The 16,769-nt window shown below is 33.9% G+C and overlaps 1 protein-coding gene across 9 annotated transcripts in view; it reads left to right on the forward strand.

The window, feature by feature from the left end:
* Positions 1–16,769, forward strand: part of LOC145263764 (partitioning defective 3 homolog) — a 522,695-nt gene that overhangs the window by 455,897 nt on the left and 50,029 nt on the right. For all 9 annotated transcript variants that reach the window (XM_080120803.1, XM_080120802.1, XM_080120805.1 and 6 more), the window contains 3 exons: positions 6,181–6,321; positions 7,164–7,418; positions 10,823–11,500. In XM_080120803.1, coding sequence (XP_079976929.1) covers positions 6,181–6,321; positions 7,164–7,418; positions 10,823–11,500 — 1,074 coding nt within the window. The remainder of the gene's footprint in view (positions 1–6,180; positions 6,322–7,163; positions 7,419–10,822; positions 11,501–16,769) is intronic.

The raw sequence follows: 16,769 nt of genomic DNA on the forward strand, positions 1-16,769 counted from the left end.
AAGAAACACTGTTATGAAGTGTCATCTTCCCTTTTACGCAATAAGAATGACCCATTTCTAGACCGGGTTGTGACTTGCAGTGAAAAGTGGGTTCTTTACGACAACTGACGACGCTCAGCTCAGATGTTAGATTCCAACGAAGCTCCACAACACTACCCAAAATCAGAAGTGCACCAAAAGAAGGTCATGCTGACTGTTTGGTTTTCTGCGACCAGTCTCATCCATTAGTTTTTTAATGCAGGCGAAACCATTACGGATGAGAAATACAGTCAACAAATGGATGAAATGCATCAGAAACTTCGACAACAACACTCAGCATTAGTGAACAGAAAAGACCCAATTCTCCTCTATGGCAGTGCCTGACTGCATGTTGCTAAAGCGACTCTGCAGAAGTTGAGCAAATTGGCCTAGGAAACTGTCTCATCCGCCATTCTCTCCAGACCTCTCACCCACCAACTACCACTTTTTCAAGCATCTCGACCTATTCTTACATGAGAAATACTTCAAAAACCTAAGCAATATCAAATACGTCTTCAGCGACTTCATCATCATCAGAACACAAGATTTTTACGTTACTTGTTTTGCGTTGGCAAAAGTGTGTTGATTCTGATGGTGCTTATTTCAAATCAATAAATTTTTGTTTGAGCCGAGATGTGTTCATCAGAATTTAAAAGTTAAAAACTGCAAGAACTTTCTTGTCAACCTGATATATGTTGGCCTGTGTTGGGTGGCTTTAAAAACTTGACTTCCAAACAAACCTGTTTCTGGCCAGGTCTTTATCTCTTTATTTCAAGTCTGTTTTTATCATTCCATGTTTCGCTTGGCCTTTTTCTGTAAACTTGACTTGCTATCCTAACCCTAAACCGTTCTACATTTACTAATCCAAGGTCTCTTATTGATTCTATCAATGTAATCACAGCATCAAAGTGTCCTGTTCTGGATACATCTCCCTATATTGTCCAGACTTAATATTTCTCTGAGCTTATCAGATGTTTTTCTTTTTATTGAAATCGCGCCAGACAAGGCATAAAGCCACTTGGTATAAGGAGCTAAAACAAAATACTACTTCAAGGTAAAAAAAAACTTGCTAGATGGAATAGATTCTGACCCAGAAAGCAGCAATTTTTCCCTCTTTGTCAGAAACCTCGCTCATGTAATGTGAGACCGAAAAGACAAAATAAGGGAGGGGAGAGTTATGTGTCTGCTGAAAGAAAACCCATGATCAACTTTCTACTCACTTTAAATTATAATGTGAGGTTGAGTCAGTAAGAAACCGTTGCGACACAAACCAAAAATAAATGTCCGATCATATATGTTCTTATCCTTTACATCTTCATAATTTTCCATCCTTTCCTCATTTGTTTTTTGTTTTCAACTGAAAAACTGAAGAGTTTCTCTAAATTCATCTGCTTTGAAAATATTTTTGTTTTCATATTTTTTTTTTTTGTTTGTTTAAGACTCACATTACACATTGTATCATTCAAATATTTCTTTCCATGCAATACATATTTTCAACCTTCACTGAGCATATTTCATGTATGTTAAATGTTTTTGACTCCTAATGGGGGGGCGTATGACACCAATGATTTCGACGATCATTTTTAAAACCACAAGTTATAATAACCAACCAATGAAAAGCTTCCAAAGTTACTATATAAATTGTCAAATTTTGGATTCAATCAGTTCGCCATTGTCTACGTCACTGTTGTGTAGCAGGGGACTTATATTTAGGAGATATGACGGAGGATTCATATTGGAGAGATGCCGGGGACATATATAATGGGTACGTTTATAATAGAGATAACGATTCTGATGATGAGGGAGAGAGAGGGCATTTATACATATTACAGTTCTATGATTCTTGGGACTTCATATAGATATACTGAATGGAGATGTACACAAGTTCTTAACGCAGAGGAGGGGAAATGCATAATCCTGGAAGGGTTACATAATGTTCATTAAAAGATGTTTAACACATTACGTTTTGGGTATTGAAAGATGACACATGACAACAGTTACAAAAACACAACGATGATTCTTTATTCATTGGACCGGTCGAATGCTGATGACGTCAGGAATTCAAATTTGGGATCTACATAGTATAATGTTCTTCCTTTCGCTTCCAAAGGACTGACTCCAACTCAACCCGGTCCTGGATATGACCTTAAACTATATCCAGTTGTGAGGCCCAGCTTGCGGGATTTGGGGAGTGTGGAGCTACCCTTTAATTACCATTGCTCCCAGGTCCACTCTGACCCGGAGTGGTAGTACCTGTTAGGGTCCCAACTATGGGTTAAATAGAAATCGATTTGAAAACAACAAATATATTCTATTAAAAAATTTTTCTTCAAAATCTTTGAATTTTGGCATTAAATAACCCAAAAAGGGTTGATATGCCGTAAAACAAAAACAACCAACCAACCAACTCAACCCAACTGCTCTCGACTCTACTCTTCTGCTGACTCCCCTGATCTGACTAACTCTAGCTCCTATATTGAGACTCCTCCTTTGTCTATGACGTCAGAAGTGTGTTTCCAAACGTGACCAATTCACGATGCTATGCATGTTTTTCCAAACACACTTTTAACAACAAAAGAATTTTCAACATATAATTCTAACCTTTTTTTTTAACCATATATTTTTAATTTGTATTGTTCATTCTTTAGCTGACATTTTTAACATTCAGTTTTCTTAAAGAATGAACAATCAATTCTTTTTACGATATAAACAATATCTAACTATTCTTTTTACGATATAAACAATATCTAACAATTCTAATAGAATTTAACAATAGACTAAGTTCTAACATTGCAATTCTTAACTTTACTTACAAGGTTCGAGTCTCGGCTTATCTTAATCTCATTTTCACCTAATACTCTTATTTACATGGAAAGGCTGCCCCCTTTCCATGTAACAGTCACGAACCACATTTGATTCTTCGCCTCCATATTTGTACTGGCAATTACTTAACACTCAGTATCGGGACTGCACTGCTTCTTCACCGCCATCTTTGTTCAACATAATGTCTCAACACTTAGCAGTTTGTATACCTCATTACACTTTGTTCTCATGTCTGATAAACTTTTCTCTTGATCAACAGTGATTATGTTCTGCTTCTTAGTCAGGGCATAAATTCCTTAAACTTACTCCACTCGCTCCTAATTCTTGCAATTACACTAGCACCGGCTCCACCCTGTGCCCAAATGGTATTACTTCGTTAACAAAACTTCTGAACACTCTTGATAGCCCAGCCATCCAAATATACTTTCTCTACGTCTGAGTTCTCATCCATCTCTATTGTCTTACACTTGTTTCACATAAATTGGTTACCATCTTTCAACCGACCAGTAACTTCGCTGCACTTCTTGTGTGTGCCCTATGCTTACATGTACCATGAAAAATTTAGTTGTTCCTGAATCGCTTTCCGCAAACTGAGCAGGAGTACTTTGCTCTTTCTGGGGAAATAAAATTTAATAAATTAAGCAAAGTTTTTTTTTAATTTTTTTTTTTTTTATCAAAATAAAATATATTTCCTTTTAAATAATGAACAGCTTACAATATACTCTCAACACTATTAATAATTTCCCCCACTCTTTATCTGTGCCTAAACCTAAACATAGATTCCATGAACAGAGCTTCTTTCTTAAAACTGCACACCTGTGGAACTCTCTTCCGTTTACCTGCTTTCCAGCTGACTACAATATGGCCGTCTTCAAGTCCAATGTAAACAAGTTCTTGATGAGCCGTTCCCCTTAAGTAATCCAATTTTATCAAATTTACACTTTTAACAATTGCTCTGATATTGTCTTTTTGACCACTGTACACTCTTTAACCCTTATCCTCGAGTGGCCGCTGGTCCTTGATAAGTGGTGATTCCCTTCTAAAAAAAAAAAAGTGCCGTTATTTTATATCAAGCAACTACAAATAATTTTTACTTTTTTATATATTTTGAATCAGCTGCTCCTGGTGTTTTATACTGAATTAACCCCCCCCCCCATTATTGTAATGCATCATTTTTACTTATTTATTTATATATATATATATATATATATATATATATATATATATATATAAATTAGTGATGGAACGATTATAATATTTTTCCCGATTCCAATTCTTTATCAATCTCTGAATATTTAACTATAAAATTGTTATTTTCTTCCAGTAAAAACGTATGTTAAATGTACATATATTTTCTCCAACATAAAAACGCATATGTGACAAGCGATCTATAGATTTTAGTTTTACTGGTAGTTTAAAACTAAAATATTTATTTTATTATTACCAACAGTAGAAGATTTTGTTTTAAATAAAATTAAAAGAAAAAGATAATTAAAGGAATCGTTTTTAGCATTGGAAAATAGGCACATTTTTTTTTTGATATCCCCAAACTTTCTGATTTTTCCAATTCTGATTAATCATCCCTACACTAGTGTGTATATATATATATATATATATTCATGATGGGACGATTGCAATATTTTTCATGATTCTGATACAATTACCGATTCCGTGCTAAATTCACAATTCTGATTCTTTATAAATCTAAATATTTAACTATAGAGTTGTTATTTTCTCTGATTTCTGTAAAAAAAAAAAAAAAACACATGTTGAATATGCAGATATCTTCCTAAACGTAAAAATACACTTGTGAAGGATGATCTATCGATTTTAGCTTTACTGATATTTTTAAATCAATAAATGTTTATTGTTTTATCATTATTACCAGTAATAGAAGATTTTACTTTAAACAAAATCAAATTAAAAAAAAAAGGCAATTAAAAGAATCGTTTTGGCATCGGAAAATAGGCACCAATTTTTCCTATTCCGATACAGATTCCGATACCTCCAAATGTTCCGATTGTTTTTTGATTCCTGATTCCGATTAATCGTCCCCATACTAATATATATGTGTGTGTGTGTGGTGCTTCTAGATCAGGTTGTCCTGCCTTAAATGCACCCGATATTGATGCTATTTTTTCCCCTTTTCCTTTGCAAAACTCAATCATGTTGTGCAAAGCCAAGAATATAAAAATGCAATAAAAGCGGTCTAAAGTGAAACAAAGAGCTAGAGACCTTCATAGGTGAAGGAACACATTCCTATGATAAAATGAGATGAGGTGGAAGAGCATAGACATTCCAAATAGAAGCTGGATGTCAAAAACGTTCATAGAAATGAAAGAGAAAAGTATAGTTCGTATTTAGAATTCAACTTGGTAAAAGAAACAAAAATACAGAAAAAAATCTTTATGGTGTACATATCTGTAACAGAATGAAGATCTCATATTCCAAAGATCATGCAAATTGATCAAGTATTTTTTTTTTTAATTAAGAAAATCAAATTTTACGATTTTTTTTTTTTTTTTTTTTTTTTTTTTTTTGCAATAATTTTTGACGGCTTTTATTTATAAAGAGGAGACAACTCAATATGATCTATTGAGGTTAAAGTCGGCCTTGTATTAAATACAATTTACTCTTAAAATTGTTAAAAAAAAAAAATGATTTTTTTTTTTTTTTTTTTTTTTTACATAGGCATCACCACATTATCAAGGCCAAGAGGCCACTCAAGGATAAGGGTTAAAAAGTGTACAGTAGAAATTGGACAATATAGTAATCATTAGTAATGAAAATTTGGTGAATTTGATAACATATATGGAACAGCTCATCAATAACTTATTTACGTTAGACTTGAACACAACCATATTGTAGTCAGCCGGAAAGCAGGAAAACGGAAGACAATTCCACAGGCGTGCAGTTCTAAGAAAGAAGCTTTGTTCATGGAATCTACGTTTAGGTTTAGGCACCGATAAAGAGTGGGCGTGATTTGATCGATTTACGTAATTTTTGGAATATGATATTTTGTAATTGTATTTTTTTAATTAACGGCTTCATTCAATCTTTTCAGACTCTGGATACCCACTGAAGGGTGTCTGTGAATGAAATTATTGTGGCAAGAGTTGCAAATCTCTAACCACACCTCTCCTGAGTCAACACTGTGTTAATTCCAGTTGCAAGTATACTTAAGTTCAGGACGACTAGAAACAATGCTGAAATAAGCAGAGAGCACATACATAATTCTAAATGATCATTAACAGTATTTTTTCAAAGAATCTTTTTAAAAATTTCCTAATTTTCAGATTTTAAAATTCCATTTTTCAGTTTTTAAATCTTTATTTGCAGGTAAATGATATTGAGATGCATGGTAAAATGCAGGGAGAGGCTGTAACGATTCTTCGTAACATAAAGGCAGGATCCATCGTAAATTTGCTTGTATCTCGACAAAGTGGTGAGGAACCTCCAACAAAACCTACACGCGAAAATGTAAGATACCTTTTTTTTTCGTTTTTTTTTTTTATTTCAAAATTAAATAAATTTATATTTGAAGAAATAATTTCTTAAATCATATAAAACTAGCAGACCACCCAGCATTGCCCAATTGTAAAGAGACAGAAACATTCCTGAGTTTGACAAGATACACCTGAAGAAGGTCGGAGGTTACGTCGACTGAAACATTGCGAAAATCACACTCAAGATGAGAACACTAGTCCGATGAATCTAAATAATACTAATAAAAGCAGATTTCTTATTTATTATTATAGGGCCAATTCTCTATTATTATATTGGGCTCAGTATATAGTAGTGATTATTTATTATTATAGAGATAATACTCCATTGATTATTATATTGTACCCAATATGTAGTAGTGATTTCACAAGTTAAAAAAAAAGGTTTGATTTGGGTGCCATCAGCTAGAATCAAAGCCAAAACATTTAGCTCTCCAATGGTATTCACTACAATATGATCTAAAGACAGATGCATCTCAAAACTTTACAAATTAATGCAGTTAAAACATATAAATATATATTTGCGCATGTATAGAGGATACACATTAATTAACTTGAACCTGCCAAGTTCTTTTACATTTTGATCCCTTAGCAACTATTCTTTCCTGTTAAAACCAAATGGAATTTAAAGCACAAAACCTTTAATATTACTGGATTCAGCATTAAGTAACCTATAAAGGGTTGATATGCCATGAAATAAAACAACCAAACCTCTTAAATGTGAGAGAAAAAGTTACTTGTATATTAATATAACTATAACTCTTTTATCGACATCTTATGTAAATTTTTAAATTGTTTGTAAATCTGTTTGATTTTTAGCTTGAAAAAAGGTCAGCTTCTTCTTCACGCCCATCCTCAACATCTCCAGCCATCTTGGTAGATCAAGGTGAAACTTCGCCGACCCCAGAATCCTCAAATCAAGAATATTTTACTTTTGACATTGCTCTGAATGAGACAAGTTCGGCAGGGTTAGGGGTCAGTGTCAAAGGTAATACCAATCCATCGGAGATGGGAACAAACAGGGATTTGGGCATTTTTGTTAAAGCGATTATTAATGGTGGTGCAGCATCAAAGGTAAAACCATTTTTTTATTTCATACATTTTGAAACTTTTTTTTTTTTGTCAAGACCGTTTTAATTCAGTAAGTTTTGATAACTTATTTTTTTTGTCAAGTGTAGGCTGCAGAAAATAGCCAACTCCTACAAAAATTGTTGACTATTAACAAGCTCTGTAGAATTAGTCTAGCTGAATCCACTGTGAAAAATTTCCCCCACTCTATATCTGTGCCTAAATCAAAACGCGGATTCCATGAACAAAGCTTCTTTCTTAGAACTGCACGCCTGTGGAACTCTGTTCCGTCTGCCTGCTTCCCTCCGGACTACAACTTGGATGTCTTCAAGTCCAATGTTAACAAATTCCTAATGAACCGCCCCCTTAAGTAAACACTTCAGCAAATCTCCTCACTAACTTAATGTACTTGCAATAACCCTTATCCCTGAGTGGCTTCTGGGCCTTGATAAGTGGTGATCACTGTTAAAAAAAAAAAAAAAAAAAAAAAAATTAGTCAGAGCTAATTCTACAGATCTTGGTTTTGGAAGAGTCTAAGCTGATTAGTTGCCTTAGGAGGAGAGTCTGAGCTGATTGGGTTGCCCTAGGAGGAGAGTCTGAGCTGATTGGGTTGCCCTAGGAGGAGCGGATTTGTTGCAGTAATTTCATTTTGTTTTATGTACAAATATAAAGAAAGGAAAATTTTTTACTATGATTGTGTATATTGCTGGTCTTTTTGAAAAAAACTTTTCTTAATTACAGTGATGCTGAGAGCTTATTAATTTAGTCACTTTGTAGACCTACCATTTTGATTTTAATAAGTCTTCAGAAAAGTATTTTATATTCCTTTCGTATATGTTACTGGCAGAGAGAACTGATGTTGTCCAGGATTGAATGGCGATCAACGAATCTTTCAAACTCGCATAATTTTGTTATCAAAATCTGTGAAATTGCCCGTTTTATAACCAAATCCATTGCTTGCCTGTTCTAGTTTGGGACCCATCATAAGTGCACTGGGAAGTGGCTTCACATGCCTCCCTATAGTGACTTAGTTTATGATATATTGAAGTCTACATTGCACTGTAGAGAACTTACTGTTTTATAAAATTATTTTTATATATAACAGCTGTTATTAAAGTTTAAAATGCAAAAATCAACTATCATGGATCTATTGTGTTCTAAACAGGAACATTCTTTTTTGAAGCACGCTTGTCATATCAAAGAACCTGTTGATTTATATGCCGGGCCTTTCTGCTTGTGTGATAATAAAACTTCTCAAATGCACTTATGTTAGACTGTATAAGTTGTCAACTTTAGTCAAAATCACCTGTTGCTTTCACTAGATTTTTTTTTGATTATCGATACTTATCAAAGTCATTCTGATACAAAATTTATTTAAGAACACTGCCAGATACATAAATATGTTTGTATGCAATTTCATAAAAATCGACCCAACCATTTCAGAGTCGATAGGGAATAAACTCACACATACATACAGTGACAATATTCCTTTTATATGTTGATAGCAATTAAACATTATTTTAAATAAATGTAGGATATCTCTATTAATTGTGTATAATGAGTAAGAATTTTTGTTTACTTGCCTGTCCATGAGGGCAGAGTTAGACACAAGGTCGGTTTTTAATGTGGGAGAAACCAGCTCCCTAAACAAAAGGTTTGTAATAAAAATAAAAAATGTATCAGTCATGAAGGATTTTTTATCCACCAACCCAGACCAAAAAAGTGAAGTGCATCATAAGAACAGATACTACACTTTGAGTTATATATTTTTTATTCACTCCAAAACCAAAACAGAAATAAATGAAAAATTAGGCACAAGGCCACTCAAAAATTGGGAAGGGGATGTTTATGGCCATCTTTGTCCCTGTACCTTTGCTAGTTTATACTTGATTCTAGTTAACGTTCTCATTCACCACAATACCTCAAGTACACCGGGGGTTGTCTTACTTAAATCATATTGTGTGTGTGTGTGCGTTTACTTATATATATAAGCAATAAAATAAATTTGTAAACAAAAAATTTTATAAAAAGTCGTTTATTTAAATGATACTGCACTTTGATCCCCGCCCAAAGACCAAGAATCTTTTTTCTATTTATTTTTAATGAGTAAGAATTGAAGAAAAATAGAGTTCACGAGACAAAACTTTGCTTTTTCTAAAATCAAGAATTAGATTGTTTAAATAACATTTGTGGGCACTCGTGCATCTTCAAAAATGCTTCATCGTTTTGGCATATCTTGCCTATGCAACCCAATATAGATACACAATTTCGAGCATATTGCCTACACTAGGTCATTCTGATAAGATATCCAACACAGCTAATTTAGATGAAAGTTTCACCAAGCTTGAAATGCCATAAACAGCCAAACAAATTTGCAAACGTTTTTTGACATTAATAAAGTTTAGAGACAGTAATCTGTTTTTACAAGTGACTAAGCAATAATTTTTAATGATTTACTTTTCTCCCCCGCCCCCCATCCTTTTTGTTATCATCTCAGATGAAGAGTCTACTGAAAAAAATTTAACTTGGGTGTTGGTTTAAAAAAAAAAAAATAAAACATCTTATTATGAATTCCAGCTCTTTAAAAAAAATCTGATACCAAACTTGCTTTTAGAAAAAAAAAACCCATCTTATTGTATATATAATTTAATTAATTGGAATGCTTATTGAGATAAGCATTATTTATTTATTTTTTTATTTATTGCGGACTATTATCCTCATCTTTTTTAGTTATTGTTTCACGACGTTTCAGCTAACTATTCGGTTCCAGGTAAGCATTGTCTGAAGATAACGGTTTCAATCTTACTCAAAGCCGGCTAGAGGTTTAGTTGGCGAAAACATGGTGAGACAACAAACAACTATGGAAGGCAGTAATTGCTGAGGATGTAGTTAGGTGATTCGGAGTTCCTATCCTGTCACGGTTACCACCTGACAAAGGCCAGAGTTGGGCGAAACGTGAAACAATTAAAAAATGAGGATAATCGTCTGCAATAAATAAATGAAACATCTGATTGTTTGAAAAAATTCAAAGTTATTTTAGAAATTTTTTTTTTTTTTAAATGACTTCCATAATATATATATATATATATATATATATATATATATATATATATATAGACACACACTCACACATTTACTTAATTCACCCCCAAAAGGGTATACTACCACTGAAGCAACTTGATTAGGAAGTTGGGATTTCATTTAAACTTTTAAGTTCTAAAAGGAAAAAAAAAAATACCTGCTCGAACTTCTCACTTCTGTAAATAAAATTGCCCTTTTTTTTTTTTTTTTTTTTAATTTAAATGCTTTTATTTGATTTAGGTTTTTGTAATTTGATTTAGGGGTTCTTAATTTTTTTTTTTATTAAATGATATAAATAATGTCTAATATGCGTTTCTCTATTCATTTAGGATGGTCGACTGAGGGTGAATGACCAACTGATTGAGATTAATGGAGATTCTCTACTGGGTTTGACCAATCAGGAGGCAATGGAGACGCTACGGCAAGCAATGCGTAACATTGACATTATCAATAGCCACATCCGTTTGGTTATTGCCAGACACCGGGAATATTCATCCTCTCCTATGCTTTCTGCAAATTCCGGATCGGTCAACACAAGCAATCATAACAGCAGCTTCTCAGATGAAACGGACTCCATTGAGACAAAACAAAATAACGACACTGTGGTACATAATAAATTTTTCAATAACCAAACAAGAACAAACGTTCCCAAAAATACAGAGAATGCAAATTTAGACGAGAACGGAAACAGTTCCGATACTATCATGGTTCCAAATAATGAACGGACGAAACCAGTTATGCCTCATATTGAAAGGTTACGCGGTGGGCACGGTCTGAACAATGATTCATACAATCGGGCTGTACATTCGAGTTTTGATGATAGTACAGTTACTATTGGTTCTAAAAATTCTTCACCTGTTCCAGATCGAAAGAATAGTAATTCAAGCACGGATTCTAAGTATTCTTTGGCCAAAAGTTACCAAAACCAAGGAATACGCTCTTTAACGGTCAATCCACCCGAACAAGAAACCGTTCTTATTGAAGAAGATTCCTACGAACAAGATGATGTAAGTTTGACTTTTACCCATTATACTAAATCTGAGTTAATTAAAGTTTGTTTCTGTGAAGGTTTTTTTTTTTTTTAATATTTTAATGACATAAAACACATGTTAAGATATTCCCTGATTTGGGAATTGAGTTATATTTGAAAAACTTCCATTCTAAATAAGTGTAATTTGCAATTAACTCTCACTGACCCACTTCTTGTTTTCTGTTTTTTGTCCAGAATTCCCTCTATATTAAAAAGTAAAAATAAAGAAAACTTCATATGATGTGAAAAAATAAAAATATCATATTCCAAATCTCATATACGTTGATCAAGTAGTTTTATTTTTTAATAAGAAAATCAAATTTCATGAGTAACAGTAGAGCAACTGTCTTGATTGCCACTTTGAAAACGATCAAAAAAAAAAAAGGGGGGTAGATGACACACTAATTCAAACTCACGCTTAAAAATGATTTTTATAAAAATAAAACTACTTGATCGATTTACATGAATTTTGGAATATGATATTATTATTCTCATCTTTTAGTTGTTGTTTCACGACATTTCACCCAACTATTCCTCTGGCCTTCGTCAGGTTGTAACTGCGACAGGATAGGAGCCCCGAATCTCCTAATTGCATTCTCAGCAATTGCTGCCATCCATAGTTGTTTTTTGTCTCACCACGTCTTTTGACCAACAAAGCCTGTGGAACCGTAGAGATTCAATGTCTCTATCCACTGCGTCACGGGCCCGAAGGGTAATCAATGTTGGATTTTTTGGTCTTATAAATCAACGTCTATATCTGATCTTCATTGTCGAGTCTTTATCGAATGGTATATATATCATTTAATTATTTGGAATGTTTATTGAGGTGAGTGATATTTATTCATTTATTTATTATAAATAACTGATACTCATCTCACACATTCCAATTAATTAAATAATTTCTTTTGTTCTTTAATATATGGAAACTTCTGGACAAGAACCGTTTTATCTATCACATTTACACTCTCCCACGGTTGTTTGACCCTAGCTTTTATTTTATACACTGTTCATTACTGTACCTCACATCTGTTTGTGTTTCTCAACGCTTCCGTTAATGTTCCTCATCTCTTTCTATATTGATAAGGAGAGACAGTGAGAAAACAGAAGTAAACACTCTTAATTAATCCATAGCGGGAGAAAGAGAGGTGTGTTGAAATGGATGTATAGTGAGCAGAAGAAATAGACTAATTTATAATTTTATCTTATTTTTTATTTTAATTAAATTGACTTTGCAAATTGATTTTTTTTTTCTGGTTCAAACCCAAGAAGGCTGACTGGAATAGCTTCCGTACATTTATATCTGATCTACCTCTGCATTCCATGTTTAAAAAGGATGTGTCCTCTATAGTATTAGACCTGACTGAATGGTTAATTGTAGGTATTGACCATTTCATACCCTCTAAAAAGTTTCAGCAAAAACCTAACAGCAAGCCATGGTTCTCTCCAGAATGTGCTGCTGCCATTGCGCACAGAAATCACTTTTTCCACTGCTTCAAACGTAATAGATGTATGGAAACTAAAGCCGTTTTCAGGACTGCCAGCAACCATTGTAAGAAAGTAATAAGGAACGCAAGAGAGTTGTATGCTCAATCTGTTAAGTCCAAAGTAGCTGAGCAGCGGCTTGGTTCCCACCAGTTTTGGCAAATAGCAAACAGAATCCTGAACAGAAGCGTGTGCTCCATCCCAACTATTATCAATGGACCTGAGGTAATCTCGTCAGCATCAGACAAAGCCAAACTCTTTGTCAAGAACTTTGCAGCTAATTCTACCCTTTGCGACCAAGACCGCCAACCCCCAATATTTCCTCCTGTATCAGAAAACACGCTATGTGATATACATATATCTGTACGTGATGTTGCGAAGCTAATCAAAAACCTTGATTCCAGTAAAGCAACTGGCCCTGATGGTATTCCGATTATAGTACTCAAAAAACTTCAACCTGAATTAGCGCCCATACTTACAAAACTGTTTAAACATTGTCTTAAGGAGAATAGTTTCCCATCTCCCTGGAAAATCTCATCAGTATGCCCTGTATTTAAGAATTCAGGTGATCGCTCATCCCCCTCTCAGTACAGGCCAATAAGTTTCCTGTGCGTCATGAGTAAGTTGCTAGAATCTGTGTTAAATACAAAAGTAATCAACCATCTCAACAAAAATAACCTTAGTGACACTCAATATGGTTTCCGTTCTGCTAGATCTACAGCAGATGTCCTTACAGTTATATCGCATAGGATTAGCAAATCTCTCGACGGTGGCAATCTTTCTAGGGCAATTGCTCTTGACATATCTAAAGCCTTTGATAGGGTATGGCATAAAGGTTTACTTCATAAGATCGCTAGCTATGGTATAGCTGGAAAAGTCTTCTCAATTATTAAATCATTTCTTTCTGATAGGTTCATAAGAGTAGTAGTTGAGGGGCAAAAATCAGAAGCTCACAGTATTAATGCCGGTGTCCCTCAGGGGTCCATCCTGGGCCCAACTCTTTTCCTGATCTACATTAATGATCTTCCAAATCATATCCTTACATCATTTGTAGACATTTATGCTGATGTCACTACCATTTATGGTACCACATCTAAGACAGTAAACGACCAAGTTCTCTCCAATTCTCTCTCCTCTGATCTTGAGCACGTAGTACAATGGGGAAAGGAGTGGCTGGTTACTTTTAATGCATCTAAAACCAAGCTTCTCTCTTTACATCATCAACATTCTAATCTACATTTGTCATCAATTGAAATGAATGGCTCTCGTCTTCAGGAGGCCTCAAGTTTTGACAAGCTTCTGGGCTTGACCATTACTCCTGATCTTAAATGGAACACGTATATCAAATCTGTTGCCAAGGCCGCTGGAAAAATGGTGGGATCTTTCTATCGATCCGGTAGATATCTCACTGCTGATGCTATTCTCTATCTATATAAGAGCCAGGTACGTCCAAGGATGGAATACTGTTGCCACATCTGGGCAGGAGCTGCTAGAAAGGACTTGTCCTGCCTTGATAGAGTTCAAAATAGACTTCGTAGCCTCGTAGGAGATGTCCTTTTCTCCTCCTTGCAACCTCTATCTCACAGAAGAGATGTTGCGAGTTTGTCTCTGATGTATCGTTATTTTCATGGAAAGTGTTCAACTGAGCTTCAATCTATGGTCCCCCCTCGCCAAACTTTCACAAGAAACACTCGTCTAGCTGTAAACACTATCAATAATTTCCCCCACTCTTTATCTGTGCCTAAACCTAAACGTAGATTCCATGAACAAAGCTTCTTTCTTAGAACTGCACGCCTGTGGAATTGTCTTCCGTTTTCCTGCTTTCCGGCTGACTACAATATGGTTGTCTTCAAGTCTAAAGTAAATAAGTTCTTGATGAGCCGTTCCATATAAGTTATCAAATTTACCAAATTTTCATTACTAATGATTACTATATTGACCAATTTCTACTGTACACTCTTTAACCCTTATCCTTGAGTGGCCTCTGGGCCTTGATAATGTGGTGATGCCTTTGTAAAAAAAAAAAAAAAAAAAAAATAACAATTTTCTTTTACAAGTTCAGTATTTTATCTCAACACAAAATTAACTGTTACATTAATGTGAATATTGTTTACATCAGGAAGGTATGGTATTATTGTGATAAACTCGTTCCTTTCAGCTGCTAGCATGATTAAGGATCTAAACTTTCTTTTGGTCCAGAAAGAACAATTAGTAATATATATCTATTATAATAAATCCATATTCCTGTTTGTTTGTCTGTTTGTTCACAATAACATAACATATATATATGTTATGATGTCATGTAGGGAGGAGGCTAAAATGAAAGTAGATTCTCCAGGCAATGCTGGACAGTCTGATAGTATATATATTTAGTATAATACTAGCAGGGCCGGCTACCCGGCGTTGCTCGGGATCGTATAAACAATGAGAAAATCTAATTGGATTTTGTATATATTTGTTAATATTAGTAGAGAGGAATTTTTAATGGCTATGTAGTATTTGGTATTTCGAGCATTAAATAGTTGCTATTTTGAGCATTAAGTAGTTACCATGTATGTGATAATGACCTTTGATTTTAAAAAAGTTCCCCTGGAAATATTAAGAGTAGCATTGTAAATGACAATGTTGTCGAATGTTTTTATTTCAGCACAGCCTCCTTATATTAACAGAAGAAAGTCAGCAAATCCATTCACATTTCGTATTCATTGCTTACATTTAGAAATCGAGTAATTATGATCTTCATCGGTAAATATATGAAATCAGTCATAGTTTGATTTGTTCCAAATTGATGTTCGTGAAAATTTGATATTTGACATTTCTTAAATGCGATAATCAAGATGGTATAATTATTTTGACCGGAAAATAAATGTTTAACTGTGTGTACCCCCCCCCCAAGAAAAACAAAAACAAAAATACCAATGTTAAACTTGGAAAGTGTGCCCCCCCCCCAAAAAAAAGAAAAGAAAATAACAATGTCAAACTTTCCATAACGCTCGGAAAAATGTAAACAGAAAAAAGAAAAATCTGAGGGAACGAAACGAAATAAAACAGAAATGATTTAATCTATGGTGGTAAAAAAAAAAAATGGAAAGAATCTGTGTGTCTATATGTATAGTTCTTAGTGTACAAGGTAAAAGTAAGCAATATATTTGTCTTAATGTAAAAATGTGAACGTAAAAGTAAGCCTGTTTTAGGTGTAAATTTGATATTTTAGATTACGAAATGCGATAATCACGATGGTATAATTATTTTGACCAGAAAAGTAATTTCTAACTGTACGAGCAGAAATACCCCACCCCGCCAAAAAGAAAATAACGATGTCAAACTTACCAGAAAGTTTGTAAAAACGTAAACAGAAAAAAGAAAAGTCGAACTGAACAAAATCAAATGAAACTGAAATAAATGTATAAAAATAACGATATAAAACATTCCAGTAAGAAAGGAAAAATGTAAACAGAAAAATATAATGAAACGAATTATAACGGAAATGATGTAATATGTTTCCAAAAAAATAAATAAATAAAAATAAAATGAAAAGAATCTGTTTGTAATTTGTTTGTATTAGTGTAAAAATGTGTAAGTAATGTATTCATCTTTCCTAGTGTATAAATGTGAACAATGTATAAGAGTGGTGCATTATCCCCAATAGGAAGCAGTTCAGTTTTTGTAAGAAACTAATAAACATGTAAACGGTAGGCGTCCGTAAAAGTTCCTCATGAACGATCAAGCAGTAGTGTAAATGGGGAGCGGGAAAAAGAGGAATT

The sequence above is a fragment of the Euprymna scolopes genome, chromosome 39 (genome assembly GCF_053919585.1).
Source record: "Euprymna scolopes isolate OS-2025 chromosome 39, ASM5391958v1, whole genome shotgun sequence".
In the NCBI taxonomy this organism is placed as follows: Eukaryota; Metazoa; Mollusca; class Cephalopoda; order Sepiida; family Sepiolidae; genus Euprymna; species Euprymna scolopes.